Raw genomic sequence first — 22,077 nt, forward strand, 5'->3', positions numbered from 1 at the left:
ACTCTTTGTCTAAGCTCCAACTGTAAAAGCCTAGCCAAGTTACATAATTCTCGCATTGTCTGTCTCCGCCTTTTCCCCAAGTGCATGCAGACAGAGATTCCTGCTTGCTTGTTCGTCGAATTTACTTATTCAGAAGTGATGTTAGTCGTTAGATTTGAACTGTGTGATTAATATAAAGGGCCTAGCTTAGCCATAGGTTTATTCTTGTGCATCTGTCAGTACTTTTGCTTCACCCGCGAATAAAGCTCAGGACCGTTTCCCTGCATGAAAACGACCGCAATTATGCATGACGCCCGCCGGCCACGGTTTATGCTTGGGAGGAGACGAGCAACAGCGAAACGGAGGGAGAAGATTCACCAGGGGAGATGGATTCGGCCTGCGACTGTGCCGAACACTCTCGTCCTGGGAAGCAACTCGCCTGGGCCTCAGGCTCTCATGGGCGCATTCCACTCTTGACAGGCAAGTTAGCGGAGGGAATGTACCGACGAGGCGTCGGCACGCAGCGCTCGTCCTTTCCCTGGGATGCCCTGCTCCTCTCGTACCTGTGACCACCCCGCCACCGACTGACCAGCCAACACCAACCCGAGGAAAGGAGAGGCAATGGAAGAAAAACACCGGGCGGCCGGAGAAGGAGGACGACTCCTCCCTCCTCCGCCACCAACTGCACAACCCCGCACGGAAAAGATGATGGAAAAGCGGCCATCGTCGGTCCATCCCGCATCTCGCTGCCGCTTAATTTTCCACCGGCACCGCCTACTTGTCCCGCGACCATACGCTACGAACTCATGGGCCTCGAATATCTTCCGTCTTCTCCAGAGCCCGGCTTTTGGAGATTCCTCTCATAAACTAACCGCAAGATTGGATGAATCTTTGTTTTGTTTATGTACACACAGAGTCACGGAGTCCACAGGCATGGATGATACGGATGGGCGCGTGAATGAATGCATCGTGAGAAGTGAGAACCAGCTGTGTGTGGCGTATCGTATCTAATCCATGGCTCCATGCATGTATAAGAATATGATATACTACTAGAGAAAAGCGAGAGACATGCTGATATTTTTCTCCATGCGGTAGCCAACGGTGTGGAGCCGAGCATGGACATGGTGGTGGTGGTGGTCATTTTTACGACTACAGTTGTGCGCAAGTGGGGGCAGCCTCTCGCAACTGGACTATTCGGATTCCATTTGCCTGCCTATAAATTCTCCGAGCCGCGAGCACTGCAGATGCCAAACCACCCAACCTGCTAACCAAGCAAGGCAAAGTGAAGCAAAGCAGCTTGGAGAGGAGACCAGCGGATACTGCCTGAAATCCAAAGGTAAGTTCTTGGCAATCTGCTTGGTCTGGCTCTGAAATGGGTGGTGTGCGTGTTACTAGGTCTGCAAATAGCATTGTCTGCCCCTGTCCCAATGGGCGGCGACGCTAGGCAGCTAGAGGATGGCTTTGTCCTCTGCATTCGTTCAGTTAGTCCGTGTTTATCCACTTCTCCCGTGTGTGTTCAATCAAGAACCTTCCATTTCTGAAACGAAGCGCTGAAAAGGGAGGCTTTTTGCACATGGAAATGCCTGTTAGCAAAGTGGGCATGCTTTCAGGAATTGCACCCATTTCCCTTTGTCCATTCAGGCATGGGAATGTCGTCCTTTCCTAATAGCAAGAACAAAATCTTGCTTAGAAAAAGCTTGGATATGTCTCTGAGTTGCGACCATGCCTGCATGCATAGGAGTCCTAGTAGAGACAGGGTACCAATTGAGCACCAAAGGTGTCGGTTGACTCAGGTTTTCAGCCACTTGCTGGCGAGGGAACATGGCGCATAAATTTATTTCTACCATTCTTTCTTTTTATATGTTCCAAAAGGAAAAAAGTTTTCACCAGTTGTTTTGCTGCTTGCAGCACCTTTTCTTTTTCTTCCATGTACTGTTTTCGCCACACTTTCACTTGGTTTCACCTGGGGTCAAATCTAGCACCATGCATGATATGATAACAGCGAATCACAGACCATGTACTGAAAGCTTGACAGTATTGTACTTTTATCTGAACCTGGCTTCTCAATCAGTCACACCAAACCCAGCCAAAAAGGAGATCTCAGTTAGACATATCACGCTCTGTTTGCGCAAAGCGGCCTAAACAGATGCCTCGAGAATATTTGTTTACACCTACCGTGGGCAGGGGCAGGGTATAATTTGTGCAAAATGAGGATGTACTGCACAATTAACCAGAGTTCTGACCCTGTATATTACATGACCGCAGGAAGAAGGCCAATCAACTCCCGAGACTTGAGATCGAGCTAGTCCACTACCACACAGTAGCCGGCAATGGCTTCCTCTTTGCTCCACTGCTCCGACAAGCTCCCGTTCATGGACGTGGAGACCATCCTCCACATGAAAGAAGGCCTCGACGAGAGCAGCTACGCGCAGAACTCCTCGCTCCAGAAAAGGGGCATGGACACCCTCAAGAGCCTCATCATCAACTCGGCGACGGACGTGTACATCTCCCAGATGCCGGAGAGGTTCACGGTGGCCGACCTCGGCTGCTCCTCGGGCCCCAACGCGCTCTGCCTGGTGGAGGACATCATCGGGGGCATCGGCAAGGTCTGCTGCCGGTCGTCGCAGCCGCCGCCCGAGTTCTCGGTGCTCCTCAACGACCTCCCCACCAACGACTTCAACACCATCTTCTTCAGCCTGCCGGAGTTCACCCACAGGCTCAAGTCCGCCGCCAAGTCCGACGAGTGGGGCCGGCCGATGGTGTTCCTGTCCGGCGTGCCCGGGTCCTTCTACGGGAGGCTGTTCCCGAGGACCAGCGTGCACTTCATCTGCTCCTGCTCCAGCCTGCACTGGCTCTCCCAGGTCCCGCCGGGCCTCTTCGACGAGGCCAAGGCGCCGATCAACAAGGGGAAGATGTACATATCGAGCACGAGCCCGCCCGCCGTGTCAGTGGCCTACCGGAGGCAGTTCCAGAGGGACTTCAGCCTGTTCCTCAAGTCGCGCGCCGCCGAGGTCTTCCCCGGCGGGCGGATGGTTCTGGCCATGCTCGGCCGGCAGACCGACGAGTGCGTCGACAGGAGGACGACCTTCCTGTGGGAGCTCCTCTCCGAGTCCTTCGCCGCGCTCGTGTCACAGGGGCTCGTGGAGCAGGACAAGGTGGACGCCTACAACGTGCCCTTCTACGCGCCGTCGCTGCAGGAGATCGAGGTGGAGGTGCGGCTGGAGGGGTCCTTCAGCCTCGACTACGTGCAGACGTACGAGATCAACCTCAGCAGCAGCGGCGACGCCAAGGAGGACGGCAGGACGGTGTCCATGGCGATCAGGGCCATCCAGGAGTCCATGCTCAGCCACCACTTCGGCCCGGACATCGTCGACGCGCTGTTCCACGAGTACACGCAGCTCGTCACCGAGTCCATGGAGAGGGAAGAGGTCAAGAGCGTCCAGATAGGGGTAGTCCTCACCAGGTTGTGACTCGAGTCTGTCTACTGACTCTATTTTTCTTTAGCAAGTTTAGGTTTGACTCTGTTCTATTGTCATATTCAAGGCCTGTTTGGTTGGAGATTTAATTTGCCACGCCTAAGGTAAGGTATCAGCCACACCTGTGGCGCGCCGTAGAAGTGTGGCGAGCAAAACAAACGCCACACCTTTTGGCGAAAATCCTACTGGAGAAACAACTACGCACTGTGGCAAGCCAAACATTAGTATAGAACCAAACGCATGCCTAGAAAGTTGTGGCTCGCCGCACCTTTGGCTTGGCAAGCTAAGGCTGGAACCAAACAGCCCCAGTATTGTTTAGTAGTACTCCGGTCCGGTCCATAAGGAGTAATTGGCAGCAAGTCACATTTATCATTGGAAAATGTTTAAAATCGGCCGACCGGCAGAGACTGACGCCGGTCACCTCCATGTGTGTATCCTTTGTCTCTTCAGCTTTACGCCATGTAGCAAGTTTAGCTTAGAATCTCGAATATCATTTCTAAACCCTGGCTTGTCTCCGCCCGGTTAAAAATATTTCACACAAAATACAAAAAAATTCCAATTTTTGCTCTAAATTCTAGATCATTTAAACATATGAGTAGCTCTCAGAGAAAAGACAAATTGGGTTAGAACAGTAAACGTTTTACATATCCTAAATTTGTGTTTTTTGCCGAGAACTACTCAGATATCCAAATGATCTGGAACTTGGAGCACACCGCACGCACCAAATTATCTACCATGTGATGTGGTCACCTATTATAGGTAGGGTCAAGGACCATGCCAGCATTCGGATGAATACATCAGGAGGATCACTGGACGGCTCTACAACACTCGGGCAACCACACGTCACTCGGCGTCAGGAACAACCACTCGGATGTACAGGACAAGGAGGCGTCGTGGAGCTGCAACGGTCGAGGCATCCTAAGTCATCCAGTAAATAGAGTTATGGCTACCGTTACTTGTAACTGCTGTAGTATAGGCTCATTAGACTAGTAAACTGCCTCATTCAATGTCATTAATTACCCCGGCGGCGTGGGAGACATGGGGCTGCAGCGCACTCTATATAAGCCGCCCCCCTCTCCATAGCCGGGCACGTTCAACCCTTGTAACCATATCTATCAAATCAAAGCAAGCCTCAGGGCACGAGACGTAGGGCTGTTACCTCCACCGAGTGAGGGGCCTGAACTCGTTAAACACCGAGTGTTACACCTACACCGTAGCTAGACTCTGCCCCTTATTCGTACCCCTAGTACTCATTGTCAGGATCATAACCCCGACAGTTGGCGCCCACCTTGGGGCTAGGCGTCCAGCAAAATTTCACGGTGTAGGTGGATTTCTTCATCATCGTCGTCATCATGTCAGTCGACGGCGAAGTCCACTTCGGGGCAATCTCCTTCATCGCCGATGACTCAGGGTGGCTACGCGAGGCCGCGCTGGACGTGGAGGCGTTGCCCATCCGTGGCGCGACACACTTCTGAGCCTCTTCCTATGGAGTCCTTCTCCGACAGCCCTCGGCTCCATACCGAGCGGTTGTCCATCCCACCCTTGTGCGTTGTCGCAAGCGCTCCGGGCGTTCGCGGCTGCAACGCTGGATCAATCACGCTGTCGCCACTCAGGCGGCGGCGGAACAAGTGGCGGCCATCGAGTTCGACGATCCCGCCCTCGACCTCTCGAACGGATCACTCGGCGACTCCTCAGAGGAATCCGAGTCCGAGAGCATTGAGTCGACTGCCGAGATTCTCATGGCAGACAACTCCGAGCACCACGTGCCCCCGGGTTACCCGGAGCCCAAAGGCGACCGCGCGGATGCATCTCACGCCAACACCAACGGCGGCTTCCCGGGACACGAGCCGTATGTGCCTAAGGCTCTCACTCGGGAGCAGCGAGACGAGCTCCGTCGCTAGAACGACCAGCTCCTGAACACTCCCATCACCGGAACGTCTCCTGAGGCATTAGCCATGTAGTGGACTCGCCTGGCTACTTTGGCCGAGCGCGATCGCCTCGAACCGCTCCAGAGGGAGCTGGACGAACGCGAGCGCAGTGAACCCAACTCCAGTCGGCACAAGCGTCGACTCTACTCGAGTGACCAACCTCGTAAGTATCAAGTCCTTACTCCGTTGCAAAATCTAGCAGCTCCCACTCGAAACGCGGACTCCATCCAGCCCTCTAGCTCTTCAGCCGGAGAAGGGATTCGTCAGATCTAGGCGCTCCTCAAGATAGCACTGTCGTAGAATGCGGCGGTGTCCCAGTCCAGAGACCGGATCCATAGCACATCTGTGCGTGCGGAGACCGTCCAGTCGGCCCATAGCCCACTCGGCTCGGGCAGGCGCCGAGCTACTTCCTCCTCCAGAGATCGTCATGAAGATCGAAGACGCGATCGAGTTGCGTCGCCCTGGCATAACGACGACTACGATCGCGTCCTGATACCTCCACCATGAGATGTCGCGTACGGGCGCCAGCCCTACGATGGCAGACAGATGCACGGCGCTGACCGCAGGTTGAGTCCTACTCGCCCGTCGAGGGACACTCAAGACCCGCTGTTCAATGCGAGATCTGTTCTCGCTCAGAACCTGGTCAGCAGAGGCTGGGCCCTGCGAGAGGGCCAAGATCACGACGTGCCAAGTGGTTCCGTACCATCAGGTCCTAAGTGCTTCAGCCGTTACATACGAGCGGCTGAGATTCCCAACAACTTCAGGTTGGCCACGGGAATCAGCAAGTTCACCGGTGAATCCAAGCCCGAAATTTGGCTAGAAGATTACCGAGTGGCAGTTCAGATTGGCGGCGGCAACGATAATGTGGCCATGAGACATTTGCCACTGATGCTAGAGGGCTCCGCTTGGGCTTGGCTAACACAGCTCCCACCGAGTAGCATTTTCTGCTAGGACGACCTGGCGAAGGTGCTCGTCAAGACCTTTGAAGGCACATACAAGAGGGCAGGAGGTTTGGCCGAGTTGCAGCACTGTGTGCAGAAGTAGAATGAGACTCCCCGAGAGTATATCCAGCGGCGGACCACTCTACACAATACAGTGGAGAACGTCACCGAGCACCAAGAAATCTGCGCCTTCAAGGCCGGAGTTAGATATCGGGAGCTGAACATGAAGTTCGGCTGAACTGAGATCCCGACTCTCAGTCAGGCTATGGAGATAGCCAATCGGTATGCCTATGGTGAAGAAGAAGACCAACTGAGGAGCAACAAGAGCCAAGCTGGCGATGCTCATCAGTCGGAGAACAAGAGCAAGAAGCACAAGCGAAAAGCAGATGCTAGAGGAAGTGTCGAGGCTGCAGCTCTAGCCAGCCAAGGCAAAAAGAGGTCCTAGAAGTAGAAAAAAGAGTGGAAAGGGAAGAAGCAAGTCACCATGAAGAGTGATATCCTCGACCAACCTTGTCAGATCCACACCAAGAAGGACGAGGAGGGCAATTTGATTTTTCCCAAACACACCACTCGGGAGTGTCGACTCCTGAAGCAAGAGATGCGAAAAGATTCTTCTGGGGACAAGGATGAAGATGACGATGATGGGGCCAAGGGTACTTTCGGGTACCCCAATGTCAAGAACGTCTTGATCTTTGCTGATGTCGAAAGCAAGAGTCACCTCAAGGTAATCAACCGAGAGGTCAACATGGCAGTTCCGACTGTTACCAAATATCTCGACTGGGCTAAGACACCGGTGACCTTTGATCAGTCTGACCACCCGTCTCACATACCGACCCCTGGGCGGCAGGCCTTGGTGGTAGATCCGGTCGTAGGAGGAGTCCGACTGCGCAAAGTCCTTATGGACGATGACAACGGGCTTAATATCACTTACACCGACACCTTAGAAGCAATGGGCATTCCGATGACCCAGCTCCGCAAGAGCATCATGCAGTTCCACGGGGTAATCCCTGGGAAGAAGGCCAAATCACTCGGTCAGATCACCCTCAATGTCGTATTCGACGAAGAGAAGAACTTCCAAAAGGAACGGCTGACTTTTGAGGTGGTGTACTTCCAAAGCGCGTATCACGCCATCCTGGGTAGGCCTGCCTATGCACGTTACATGGCCCGTCCATGTTACGTGTACCTTAAACTCAAGATGCCAGGGCCGAAAGGCGTGATCACCATCACAGGCAATCGGAAGTTGGCCGAAGAGTGCCTCCAGAAGGGCTCCCAGATCACTGACGACCAGATGGCGATGGCCGAGCTAGACGAATACAAGAAGGCGGCAGACCCAAGCAAACTATTGAAGTCCAAGAAGCTGACTGTGGAATCCGCTTTTCAGCTGGTGGGAGAAATGAAGCCGGTGAATATCCACCCTAAGGACCCGAGTGTTGCCCCGACCAACATCTCCACCACCCTGGACAACAAATAGGAAGTCGTGCTCGTCCAGTTCCTCCGTGAGAACTGGGACATCTTCGCATGGAAACCTTCTGACATGCCGGGTGTTCCCAGGGAGCTGGCCGAGCACAGACTCCGTGTCAATTTGACGATGAAGCCTGTAAAAGAACATCTTCGGAGATCTTCCACCGAGAAGCACAAGGCAATTGGCGAAGGGACAGCGCGGCTCTTAGCCGTCGAGTTCATCCGAGAGGTGTACCACTCCGAGTGGCTCGCCAATGTCGTCTTAGTGCCAAAGAAAGACAAGTCTCTCCGAATGTGTGTAGATTTTAGGCATATCAATCGGGCCTGCCCGAAAGATCATTTCCCTCTTCCTCGCATAGATCAGATAGTAAACTCTACTGTCGGGTGTGAGCGGTTGTCGTTTCTGAATGCGTACTCCGGGTACCATCAAATTCGACTGTACGGCCTTGATGAAATAAAAACAACATTCATCACCCCATTCGGGTGTTTCTGTTATATCATGATGCCATTTGGGTTGAAAAATGCTGGGGCCACATTCTAACGTATGATTCAGAAGTGCTTATGAAAGCAAATCAGTCGGAACATAGAGGCCTATATGGATGACATCGTGGTCAAGTCTAGGGAAGGTTCTGACCTCCTGACCGACTGAAAGGATCGAGAAGAGGTGTCTAGAGTGGGGGTGATTAGACCCTAAACAAGCAAAAGTAGCAGTTTTTAAGTTCTTCAAGTTGAGGTGGAGTTTTAGCATTCACAATACATTTCAAGCAAGCATGGCAAGAGTATATGAGCAGCGGAAAGTAAAGCATGCAAGTTGCAAGAAAGTAAGGGAATGGGATTGGAGTGTGCAAACGCAATTGGAGACACGGAGATTTTTGGTGTGTTTCCGATAGGTGGTGCTATCATACATCCACGTTGGTGGAGACTTCAACCCACGAAGGGTAACGGTTGCGCGAGTCCACGGAGGGCTCCACCCACGAAGGGTCCACGAAGAAGCAACCTTGTCTATCCCACCATGGCCATCGCCCACGAAGGACTTGCCTCACTTGGGTAGATCTTCACGAAGTAGGCGATCTCCTTGCCCTTACGAACTCCTTGTTTCAATTCCACAATCTTGACGGAGGCTCCCAAGTGACACCTAACCAATCTAGGAGACACCACTCTCCAACAGGTAATAGATGGTGTGTTGATGATGAACTCCTTGCTCTTGTGCTTCAAATGATAGTCTCCCCAACACTCAACTCTCTCTCACAGATTTGACTATGGTGGAAAGATGATTTGAGTGGAAAGCAACTTGGGGAAGGCTAGAGATCAAGATTCTTGTGGTCAGATTGGAATGTCTTGGTCTCAACACATGAGTAGGTGGTTCTCTCTCAGAAAATGTATGCTGGAAGTGTAGGCACGTTCTGATGGCTCTCTCACAAATGGAGAGGTTGGTGGAGGGGTATATAGCCTCCACACAAAATCTAACCGTTACACACAATTGAGCCAACTCGGTCAGACCGAATAGGTGAACTAGGTGAGACCGATTCAGTTCAAAATGTGAACGTTAGGTTTTTCGGTGGGACCGACATGATCAACTCAGTGGGACCGATGAGCTAGGGTTAGGGTAGAACCTCATATCGGTTTGACCGATTACATACTCGGTGAGACCAATTTTAGTAATAAGCAAACAGAGAGTTGGTCAAGCAAACTCGGTGGGGCCGACTGCCTATTTCGGTGAGACCGAAATAGTTGCAACAGGCAACAAAGAGTTTGCAAGCCCATCTCGGTGAGACCGAGATCCCATCGGTGAGACCAAACTGATTAGGGTTTCTGGTAGTGGCTATTACAAGTGAACTCGATGGCGCCGGATGAATCAAATCGGTGGGGCCAAGTTTGACTTTAGGTTTAGGACAATTGGATTTGACAAAGTGGTTGAGGGCTTTGGAGCATATCACTTGCACTTTGAGCAAGTAGATCATTAAGCAACACCTCATCCCCTTTTAATAGTATTGGCTTTTCCTATGGACTCAATGTGATCTTGGATCACTAAAATAGAAATGAAGAGTCTTGAGCTTTTGCCAATCTTCTTTGTCCTTAGCATTTTGAAGGGGTTCCACATCCTCTTGTCCATGCCACGCCTTTGTTGAACTTTCTGAAATATACTAGATGAAAATATTAGTCCGACAAGAGATATGTTGACATTAATTACCAAAATCACCCAGGGAGAACTTGTGATTTCACCGACCTCGCTGAAACTTTCGCGAACCTTGTACCAGCGGGCAAGTTACTCGGTTTCCTCGTTTCCGAACGTGGGATCGACGCCAATCCTGAGAAGATCGGGACCATCATCCGAATGAAGCAACCAGAGCGTCTCCATGACGTGCAACGCCTCACGGGTTGCCTGGCAGCCCTGAGCAGATTCATCTCAAGACTCGGTGAAAAAGCCCTGCCGCTTTACCGATTGATGAAGAAGTCTGATAGGATCGAGTGGACTCCTGATACGTATCCAACGTATCTATAATTTTTTATTGTTCCATGCTATTATGTTATCTGTTTTGGATGTCTTATATGCATTAATATGCTATTTTATATTATTTTTGGGACTAACCTATTAACCTAGAGCCCAGTGCCAGTTTCTGTTTTTCCTTGTTTTTGAGTTTTACAGAAAAGGAATATCAAACGGAGTCCAAACGAAATAAAACTTTCGCGATGATTTTTCTTGGACTAGAAGACACCTGTAGGACTTGGAGAGGGGGTCAGAGGAGTCCCGAGGGGCCCAAAAGCCCTCAGGGCGCGCCCTAGGGGGGCACCCCCTGGCTAGTGGACACCTCGGGAGTCCCCCAACCCTAATCTTTGCACTATAAATTCCCAAATATTCCCAAACCATCAATGGCATCCACCAAAATACTTTTCCGCCGCCGCATGCCTCTGTTCCTGTGAGATCCCATCTTGGGGCCTTTCCGGCACCCTGCCGGAGGGGGATTCGATCACGGAGGGTATGTACATCAATCTTGATCCCATCTTAGATATGAACTCTTTCTCCCCCTGAATCTGATATTGGATAATGGGAGAAGATAGGGTAAGAGAAAATCAGAGCAACGAAAAGACAGAGCAAAGTAACATCTACTAACATGTCTTTCCCCTCTTAAAGACATGTGACTTCTCTCCTCCATGGTTAATAAGCATCTGAAGAAGCTAAGATGTGCTTTCTCTCTTATGTGATAAGCTTTGATGTGCTCTCTCTCTCTCTCCCCCTTTGACATCAATTTCCAAGAAGGGATCTTCTGGAGCATGAGTCATATAGGTTTGGTCGTTGACTCACATTACAAAGCAGCATGTAATTTAAGATGCTAGTAGAGGATAAGAATCATCGAGTGGAGCTAAAGTAGAACTAACATTGTAATGGCAAAATGTTTTCTCCGCAGTGAAATCGGTAACGCCGAGTTACTTTCATTGGTGACACGGAGTTAGCAGTGTCATAGAGGATGCATATCGGTCAGACCGGGTTTGTCCTTGTCGGTTGTACCGATTAACAATCTACAATGCAGTATTGCAGTTCGGTCTAGCCAAGAGGCAGAAATCGGTGAGACCGAGTTCAATACAGAAGAAAATATTTTTTCATCTCAGCTCACTTGGCAAATAAAATCTCACAAGGATTTGCAGGTAATTACCTGAAAGATTTGCAATGAATTAAATGCACAGAATGCAGAGACAGAAAGAAATGAAATCTAGATGAAGCAAACAAGCAAGAAACAAATGTAAGAACACAAAGTAACACTAGAGAACTTCATCTAGAGGGGGTCGGCAACAAAGTCACCTATGTTAGAGTATATTGACTTAGGAGTCAAGTGAGGTCACTTGATCATAGGTCATACTCATCGTTTAAGCTCAAAATGGGGTTACCATTTTTTGTTTAAGCATTTTTATGTATTCACGTCTTGTTGAGATGCTTTGACCCATGTCTTGGTGTAAAGCTTCTCTAAGATGGAATAACATACCTTGGATGGTGGTGTTGATCTTGATCATGTGGTCGAACTTGTGTTGGATGCTCAAGGTTGATGTAGTTCATCAAGAGTTGGGAGCATCGCTTGTAGTTTGAGTTCATCTACCTACATGGGTTAGTTTTGCAAGGGAGAGCACTTGTGTATCCAAAATGACAATCATGAAATTTGATACCAAATGAGATTTGATATATAGAAATTGTCAAAGGATATGTTGAAAGGATTCATGCTTCCTTGTCTTCAACCACCATATTGTAGAGACTTAGTGATGTACAGATTGCTCAAGATGTGAGTGAGTTGCAATCTCATAGATTTGGGCTTATCCAAGTACCTACAAGGGTTAGATAACATGCAAGGGTACAAGTATAGATCCAAGACATATGATCATCATCATAAGAGAAATATCAAGGATTAGTCAAAGGCTCATGCCTGGCATGCATCCAAATGGAGTTTCTACTCCAAGTTTGGGGCATCAATGATGTTTAATTCACCTCTCAAACGGCAAAATACTTTCTCATCAAGCGGTTTGGTGAATATATCTGCCAATTGCTTATCGGTACGAACATGCTTAAGATCGATGTCTCCTTTAGCAACATGATCTCGAATGAAATGATGACGAACTTCAATATGCTTAGTTCGAGAATGTTGCACGGGATTGTGAGCAATCTTAATATCACTTTCATTATCACAAAGCAATGGAACATGTTTCACATATATCCCATAATCTTTAAGAGTTTGGGTCATCCAAAGTAATTGAGCACAACATGAACCGGCGGCAATGTATTCCGCTTCGGCGGTGGATAAGGATACCGAGTTTTGCTTCTTGGAGGACCAAGACACAAGAGATCTACCAAGAAATTGACAAGTACCTGAAGTAGACTTTCTATCAACCTTGTCACCGGCATAGTCCGAATTGGAGTAGCCAACAAGATCAAAAGAAGACCTCTTAGGATACCAAATGCCAAAGTTTGGTGTATGAATTAAGTATCTCACTATCCTTTTCACAGCCTTAAGATGACATTCCTTAGGGGCCGCTTGATATCGTGCACACATGCACACACTTAGCATAATGTCGGGACGGGAGGCACATATATATAACAATGAACCAATCATAGAGCGATAAACCTTTTGGTCAACTGGTTTGCCATCCTTTGTCAAGTCAAGATGTCCACTAGTAGGCATGGGTGTTTTCATACCTTTGCTTTCTTGCATGTTGAACTTCTTGAATAAGTCCTTGGTATACTTTGTTTGGGAAACAAAGGTACCCTCCTTAGTTTGCTTGATTTGCAAAGCAAGAAAGAACTTGAGTTCACTCATCATAGACATCTCAAACTTCTCCGACATTAGCCTTCCAAACATTTCACTAAAATGAGAGTTAGTCGAACCAAATATGATATCATCCACATAAATTTGGCGCACAAATAATTCACCATTAACCCTTTTAATAAAAAGTGTAGAATCAATTTTTCCAATCTCAAAGTCTTTTTCAATAAGGAACTTGGTCAAGCATTTATACCATGCTCTAGGAGCTTGTTTAAGACCATAAAGAGCTTTGTGAAGTTTGTAAACATGATCGGGTTTCTTAGGATTAACAAAGCCGGGAGGTTGTTTAACATATACTTCCTCCTCAATTTCACCATTTAGAAAAGCACTTTTAATGTCCATTTGATATAATGTGATACCATGGTGATTGGCATAAGCAACTAAGATGCGAATGGACTCAAGTCTAGCAACGGGGGCATATGTCTCACCATAGTCCATACCTTCAACTTGAGTGTAGCCTTGGGTGACGAGACGGGCCTTGTTGCGTACAACTTGACTATCTTCATCTTGCTTATTCTGAAACACCCATTTGGTTCCCATGACATTTTGGTTGTTGTCTGGCTTTTCTACCAATGTCCACACTTGGTTCCTCTCGAAATTGTGTAGCTCTTCGTGCATGGCGTTCGCCCAATCCGGATCATCAAGCGCTTCTTCAACCTTCATATGTTCAATACTAGATATGAATGATTAGTGTTCACAGAAATTAGCCAAACGAGTTTTAGAGCGAGTAATTCTCCCGGTTTGGATATCATCAAAGAGTTGTTCAACGGGATGATCTCTTGAAACTCTTGCTCTAACTCGTGAGAGCTTTTGTTTGGGTCGGGGTGGAATGTCCTCTTCATCATCTTGTTCTTCCTCTTGGCCTTCTTCATTGTTGGTGTTGTTGTTCTCTTGTGGAGGTGGAGAGGGAGGTTGATGAGGTTCATCTTGGTGTACTTCCTCGTTTTCTTCATCTTGGTGTGTCCCACTTGTGGATGCCTCTGAGTCAACTCGTGGTTCACCTTGTCGTGAGGTAGAAGCTTCCACTTGAACGGACGAGGTACTCTCCTTCACCTCCGTTGGGCGAATCTTGCCAATAGACAAGTCTTGGATTGCTTCCGAAGGGTCTTTGTCTCCTACATCAATTGGCAATTGCTCTACTTGTGAGCCGTTAGATTCATGAAACTTCACATCTACCGTATCTTCGACCTTTCGGGTGAAATTGTTGTAGACACGGTAAGTGTGAGAGTTTGAGCCATAACTGAGAAGGAAACCCTCATGAGATTTAGGAGCAAATTTTGAACGACGATGCTTATCAAGAATATAGCACTTTGAGTCGAATACTCGAAAGTATCCAACTTGGGGTTTGTTACCGGTGAGAAGCTCGTATGCCGTCTTGCCGAGTAGCTTGTGAAGATATAGACGATTAGTTGCATGACAAGCTGTCTCAACCGCTTCCGCCCAAAAGTGTTTTGGCATCTTGTACTCATCAAGCATCGTTCTCACCATCTCAATAAGAGTCCGGTTCTTCCTCTCAACAACTCCTTTTTGTTGAGGTGTGTACGTAGCCGAGAACTCATGTGAAATCCCTTTTTCGTCAAGAAAGGTGTCCACATTTGTGTTCTTGAACTCCGTTTCGTTGTCGCTGCAAACCTTCTTAATCTTCACTTTAAATTGATTTTGGGCCTTCCTAGCGAAGTTCTTGAAGATATTTTGGACCTACGATTTATCATCAACAAAGAACACCCACGTAAATCTTGAAAAGTCATCGACAATGACTAAAACGAATGAGTTACCACCGAGACTTTTGTAGGCGTTTGGACCAAAAAGATCCATGTGAAGCAGCTCGAGCGGTCTTCTCATGGTCATGATGTTTTTCACGGGGTGGCTTCCTCCAACCTGTTTTCCTGCTTGACCGGCACTGCAAAGTCTATCCTTGTCAAATATAACATCTTTAACTCCAAGGATATGATCACCTTTAATGAGCTTATCAAGATTTCGCATGCCCACATGACCTAACCTTCTATGCCACAACCAACCTTTAGAAGATTTAGCAATTAAGCAAGTTCTAGGTTGAGCCTTTTTAGTGAAATCAATAATGTATAGATCATCTCTACGTATACCGGTAAAGACCATATCATGATTATCTCTTCGAAACGCTTGACAATCTACTTCAGTAAATAGGACGTCGAAACCGAAATCGGCTAGTCTAGATACGGAAAGTAAATTATAGACAAGAGATTCAACGAGCATAACATTTTGTATGAAGCTGTCATGTGAGATGGCCACCTTACCAAGGCCAACCACCTTACCCTTTGAGTTATCACCAAAAGTGACATACTTTTGAGGGCCGTCATTTTCAGCAAGCTCAAGAAACATATCCTTGTCCCCGGTCATGTGATCGGTACATCCACTATCAAGAACCCATTCCTTTCCTCCAGCCATGTAGCCGCGAAGGTTAGCCATAAGACCAAAGTGTCTCATAGACTCATTGAGATCAAAGTCACTATCATCATCCTCATCATAGTATCCATGTTCAACATCGTCTTGTGATTGATCATCACCTAGAGAGAGTGATTCATTAGATTTATGATCATGACAATGTGCATCTTTATGAACTCTAATGACTTCCGAGATGATGTTACTAATGATTCCAACATCTCCTTTGGCACGCATAAGGTCACGAAGCTCAAATAGACAAACACAAAATTTAGGATCATTAGGATTCATCTTATTTAAAGCAATGGACTTTTGAAGAATCTCATCTAAATTTTTCAAGGAATAGTCTGGAAAGCGTTCCTCAAGATATCTCCATATGGTGTAAGCACATTCAAGAGTAGGCAAGCATACAATCAAATTTCTAGGCAATCCTCTAATGATAAGATTGATAGTTCTAAGATTGTTGATCATGTCAAGAGACTCATCAGGGGTAGGATGCAAGGGATCAACAAGGGGCGCACAAGGGCAAGTAATGTACTTGTTCAAGTGATATTCATTGAAAATTTCAAGCATCCCATTTTTCCAAGCATTAAAGAACTCTCCATCAAGCATATGCACTATGCATCTAAGACTCCCCATCGTAGACTCATCCATCTTCCTCCAATGGTGATTAAACCAAAACAATGGAGACCAATGCTATGATACCAATTGAAAGGATCGAGAAGAGGTGTCTAGAGGGGGGTGATTAGACCCTCAACAAGCAAAATTACCAGTTTTTAAGTTCTTCAAGTTGAGATGGAGTTTTAGCACAAGATTAAGCATTCACAATACATTTCAAGCAAGCATGGCAACAGTATATGAGCAGCGGAAAGTAAAGCATGCAAGTTGCAAGAAAGTAAGGGGATGGGATTGGAATGTGCAAACGCAATTGGAGACATGGAGATTTTTGGCGTGGTTCCGATACACTACTAGAAATCCACATTTTACCTAGAGTCATATACCCTAAGTGAAATAGGAAAAACCATAGGGAAAGACTTTACCTTGGCTTGCCCTAGGTAAAGAACCCTAGGTGTAGTATAGTCGGTAAAGACCCCTTCCCCTAGGGTGTATCCAGCAAGCTCTAGGGAAAATGTCTTTACCTAGGGGCACAAGCCCTAGGGAAAGATTTCCATATGTATGTTGCAATCCACGTGGATAGGTTGTTTACCTATAGCCAGGCTCTAGGGAAAGATTGTGGGGCCCTTTTGCACCACATCACCATACTTTCCCTAGAGTTACATACTGTAGGGAAACACCATCCCCGTATGCAGACATAATTCAAACGTGTAATTTAAATTTGAATTCATAACCAATAATTCAAAATGGATCCATAATTATGAAATGAAAATAACATCAATTAATTAGTATATATATATACATAAACACTATTCTGATCACGGGATCAGAATAATATTCTGATCACAACCTGAACTTCCCTCTGTACGAACCCGACCTTCGGGCTATCTTCGCAACCGTGGCTTCCCCCGTGAATTATTGTGGTTAGTCATGTTCTATATGATGTTAGTGTAATCTAGAAAAAAAATTAGCAACTAAATACCGGTTTTAAATAGGAATCTCCCTCGTTGGCGGATTTTGCTCTCGGGTCGTGATGAAATTGCGTTTTTTGCAATTTTACTGCCTGAGTTGTTCGACCTGAACTTCCCCTAGGGCTAGGTTGAACTTCCGCCAACATAGCCCAAATGGGGCTTGCGATATACCGTTGGAAAGCTATGGACACCAGTATCATGACCCAAGTTAAAATTTTGGTAAATGTAAGCGGTTTAAGAGCAGTTTTGAAAATCGTTTTTTCTTCATACAAAAAACGTGAATCGTATTTTCGATCGCATTTCTAAAGTGTTTATCGGAATGAGGCAAATAATATGGCGTTGGAAAGCTGCTGTAAAACCGATTCTTCCACATGTTGAACGTTTTCTCTAATTCCTTATGGTTAAAGAGTAATTTGGAAAATCATAAAATTTCACAAACCGAACAACCGAGTTCGTATTTTCGATGTCATTTCTAAACGGCTAATCCAAGTGAGGCAAACGATATGGAGTTGAAAAGCTTATGAAAATGCGCTACTTTTTCATGTTACAAGTTATATCTAAATTTGAACGGTTTAAAAGTAATTTAAAAAAACGGTACAAGCTCCACCGTGTTCATATATTCAATCTATTTTTTAACCGTACGTCCGAATGCAGCAAATGATATGGCGTTGGAAAGGTTGAGAAAATGTGAAACTTTTTTGTATGTATTGTTTACACCAATTCATTACGGTTTTAAGTTAATTTTGAAAATGGCTAAAAACGTATTTTTGCCGTAATTTTTACAAACTTTATCGGAATGGGGCAAATAATATACCGTTGAAAAGCTACGGAAAATGCGAAACTTTTTCATGTTGGTGGTTTTCTCTGATTCCTAGCCGTTATCAAGTAATTTCAGAAACGACAAGATCATTCGTTCTGCTTTTATCGCGAAACAGATTCTTCGAAAATGCACCGCGTGAAGAACCTGAACTTCTCGGCGTGTGTACCTGAACTTCCCTCTGTTTTTGACGTGATTTTTTTGCCCGTAGCTCTCCATCCACTCAGCGGAACACTCACCGGAATTGAGCAAGTAATATACCGGTGGAAAGCTGATGTAAACACTCAACTTTCCCGTGTTGATCGTTTTTTCATACTCGCGACGATTTTAAGAGTTTTTCATCTGAAATTCATTCACTATAGTAGTTGAACTTCCTGCTGTTTTCATGTTGAACTTCTGTGACGTATTTTCATTTGTAATTTTCTCATCCATTCGTCAGTGTTACACAAATGATATTCTTTTTGTACAAACCTCTCTCACAATAATTTTTTTAACTTTCTCCGATGGAGGACTTGAACTTATAACAACAACAAATTTAGCCTTTGCTTTTTTATTCTTTTTTAATACAAAATGCACACCGTGTAGTACGTGAACTTCTCGCGGTTATCAATCTGAACTTCTCTTGGTTACGTGAAAATATATGAGTTTTTTTATGAATTTTTAATCTGATTTTTTAATCATTTTTATGAAATTTTGAAGCGCTCTATTTTTAAAAGTTGAACTTCATGTTATTTTATTTTTGAACTTATTGTTTCCATTCTCTAATAACGAGGAAAATATGAGTTTTCTATAATCATCGAACTTCTCCATCTTTTTAATATGGACTTCCTGGTTTTATTTCTTAATATATTTTTATGAATTTGGAAGCGCTCTATTTTTAAAAGTTGAACTGCTAGTTATTTAATTTTTGAACTTCTTGTTTTCATTCTTTAATAACGAGGAAATCTGACTTTTCTATAATCATCGAACTTCTCCATCTTTTTAATTTGGACTTCCTGCTTTTATTTCTTTTAGTGACGGGAAAAATCCTACTTTTTGATAGACCTCGAGCCGCTCCGTTTTTAAATTTGAGCTTCTAGGTTTATTTTAACAGATAAAATCTTTTTTTGTAAAATTGTTTGAGATGCTTTTTTAATGACCTTCTTTTGGGTTTGTAACAAGCATTGAACTTCTTCGTCTTTTTAATTTGAACTTTTTTTTTTAGATTTTTTTAACTTGCATCTTGGTTTTGTACTAAAAATTGAACTTCTCGGTTATTTAAATTCGAACCTCTAGGTTTTTATATAACCCCTTTATTATTAAAAAGTTGAACTTTCTTTGTATTTTTAATTTGACTTTTCTTGGTTATGTAATAAACATTGAACCTCTTTCTTTGTGAAATTTGAACCTCTAATTTCTTTTGGAGACATGGAAAATGCTTTCTTTAAATAATTTTTTGAACTACTAAGTCTTTTAAAACTTTTTTAGTTTTTCCTTATTTTTTAATTTTAACTTCCTCATTTTATTATTTAGTAATGAAAAAACATCTAAGTTTTTTTAACCTTCGAACTTCTCTTTTTTTTTTACTTTGAACTTCTTAGAAAAATATGGTTTTAAATAAGCAAACAATTTTCTAGGTTTTTAAGTTTGAACTTCTAGGTTTTTTGACCTTCTCGGTTATTTCAAATTGAACTTCTAGGGTTTTCAAATTTGAACTTCTATGTTTTTTTGACCTTGTCGGTTATTTCAAAATTTCTATTTTTATTTTGAAAATCCATTTTTATATACTTTTTTGAACTGCTCTGTTATTTTGAGTTGGCCTTCTCTCTTATTTTTTAGAAACGGAGAAAATCTAGCTTTTAAAAAATTGGTTATTTTTTAAACGAGAAAAATCCAATATTTTAAAAAAAGAAACACGAGCAATTTCTTGTATATCCTATTTTAGATGACATCTCATTCACATACGAGAAAGTAGTGCCTTAGCTTAGCTTTTTTTTAATAAACGAGAATTTCTTTCGAGCTCTTTTGTTGGAATTTTTTATTAAACAGATGGAGGGCAACAAAGTTTGCACACGCATACATAGTTTGAACTCTCTCGGGATCATTATATGAACTTCTATAGTTTCTTTTTTCACTGAAATCTTAGCGGTTGATTTTTGTTTTCTAACACACGATATGCCACTTTTTAAGTTAACACTAACTATGTTATATCTTGTGAAGTTTTTTTTGTCTCGCGAGATTTTTATGCATTTTTTGTTGTCGGTGAAATGGCCTAGGCGGTCCTTTTTTCATTGATGAATTTCTTAAGTATATGTGGCACACGTGAACTTAGGAATTTCAGAAACATGAACTTTGCATGCTACTAAAATTCAAGAAAATTACGCACAACAACACACATACACTTCGTGTGCTACGTGCACAACCAATACATCATCAAGTGTAGCACAACAATACATCATCAAGCTTGGTAGCAACATACAAAAATAGTGTCACAGGAAAAATCCTAGGGAAAATTTTCATATAGACAATTTTTTTTTCAAATTCATCGTCTTTTATAAGCTTTTTTATAAAATGCCAAAATGACGTTATCCTTTTGTAACATGAAAAATCTGAATTTTTTATAGATATCGTACTGCTCTACTTTTAAAATTTGAACTTCTGTGTGTATTTTTTCGTACAAAGAGAATAAGTGATTTTTTCACGCATAAACTTGTTTTTGTTACATTTTTTTGAACTTTTTCCTCATCTCATATATGAATTCTTCTTCCTTTCACACATGAATGAATACACCCATCACACAAACCCATACAAAACACGCGCACACACAACTACCATACACTTTCCATGAAGAAATCATATTTCCTACGTTTTTCTCTTTTGCATCTAAAATCATCATTCCTACTTAAAAACAGAAAAGAGGGCAAGAAATGAACTTGTTGTTCATTGGCACTCTGCACTGAACAACAAAGTTGTTCTTTTTTGTCACCTGTACTGAACAAATAACAATCTTTTTTTACCAAAGTGAACGAGGCAAATACAACAACGACACCATAGCACTGCAGCCTTATCGAACTTCTATCCGTATTTTTTTTGAACTGCATCGCCGCGCAGGAATCCACTGAGCTCACAAAAGCTCCCGTCCATGGCGTTCATCGCGCAGAGGAAGGTTGAGGGAGACAAGCGCTCGGTGGCGGAGGCGGGCCTGTGGCCGGGGCTAGTGGAGGGGGGCCGCGAGGCCGGTAGCTGGTGCGCGACCCTCGCCGGTGGGTGCAGCCGTCATCTGCGGCAGAGCGTAGAGGGGCTGGTGGCGCGACTCGTGCGGTGGGAGAAGGCAGCAGCGCGATGGGGAAGGCGGGCAGCAGCGCTGTTGTGAATCCGGGGCGGCAGCGCGCTGTGGAAGGCACGCCGTCGCGGTGGCCGGATCCGGAGACGGCGGTAAATGGATCCCAGGGCGGGGTGCGCACGGCGGCCGGATTCGTGGTTGAAGCAGGGGAGGGGCCCCACAGCGGCGCGGGAGGTGGCCGGGGCCCGGCGGTGGCGCGGGATCCTGGTTGACGGCGGCGCGCGTCACCTGGCCCGGTGCCGGCGGGGGTGGGGTTGGTGGCCTGGGGCGCCTCCGCGCTGGGAAGTTGCGCGAGGGCGGCGAGTGGGTGGAGGTGGGAGGTGGGGGTGCCGGCGGCGGGGCAGTTGGTGGCCAAGGGCCCGGCGGCGGCGGGGCGGTTGGCCGGGGCTCGCCGGCGGCGCGAGCCAGGGTGGGAGGCGGCCCTGGCGGTGTGATGCAGTTCGGGGATCGAGGGAGGTGCGATGAGGGGATCGTGGGAGGGGTGGATGGGCTTTTTTTTTACCGGTCGGGGTGGGTTGCTGGTGATCTCAGGAGGAAAAAGTTCAAAATAAACCTTAAAGTTATAGACGAAAGCTAAATCAAACCCTAAACTTTAAATCCCGGAAATTGGCACTCTAAACTTGTAATCCAGGTCTATTTTCGACCCTAGACCTGTTTGGCACACCGGGAATAAAACAATCCCGGCCGGGATAACCAGCTACTCTCACGGACAAGAATTTGGGCCGGCCCACTATAACACAAAAAGAATTCATGAAGTTTAAAAAATGTTCGCACATTTCTAAAATTGTCCAGAAGTTAAAATATGTTCCTGTTTTATATTTTCGGCACGAATTCAAATCATTT

The 22,077-nt window shown here is 45.6% G+C and overlaps 1 protein-coding gene across 1 annotated transcript; it reads left to right on the forward strand.

Annotated features, from left to right (window-relative positions):
* Nucleotides 1-573: 573 nt before the first annotated feature.
* Nucleotides 574-3,879, forward strand: LOC109751624 (probable methyltransferase TCM_000336). Its single transcript, XM_020310508.4, has 2 exons — nt 574-1,315; nt 2,245-3,879. The coding sequence occupies exon 2, from the start codon at nt 2,310-2,312 to the stop codon at nt 3,447-3,449; it is 1,140 nt and encodes a 379-aa protein (XP_020166097.1). The 5' UTR covers nt 574-1,315; nt 2,245-2,309; the 3' UTR covers nt 3,450-3,879.
* The last annotated feature ends 18,198 nt before the right edge of the window (nt 3,880-22,077 follow it).

The sequence above is a fragment of the Aegilops tauschii genome, chromosome 3 (genome assembly GCF_002575655.3).
Source record: "Aegilops tauschii subsp. strangulata cultivar AL8/78 chromosome 3, Aet v6.0, whole genome shotgun sequence".
Classification (NCBI taxonomy): domain Eukaryota; kingdom Viridiplantae; phylum Streptophyta; class Magnoliopsida; order Poales; family Poaceae; genus Aegilops; species Aegilops tauschii.

What these genes read in the sequence shown, in the direction of transcription:
- LOC109751624 (XM_020310508.4), top strand. Translation starts at nt 2,310, where the DNA reads ATGGCTTCCTCTTTGCTCCACTGCTCCGACAAGCTCCCGTTCATGGAC.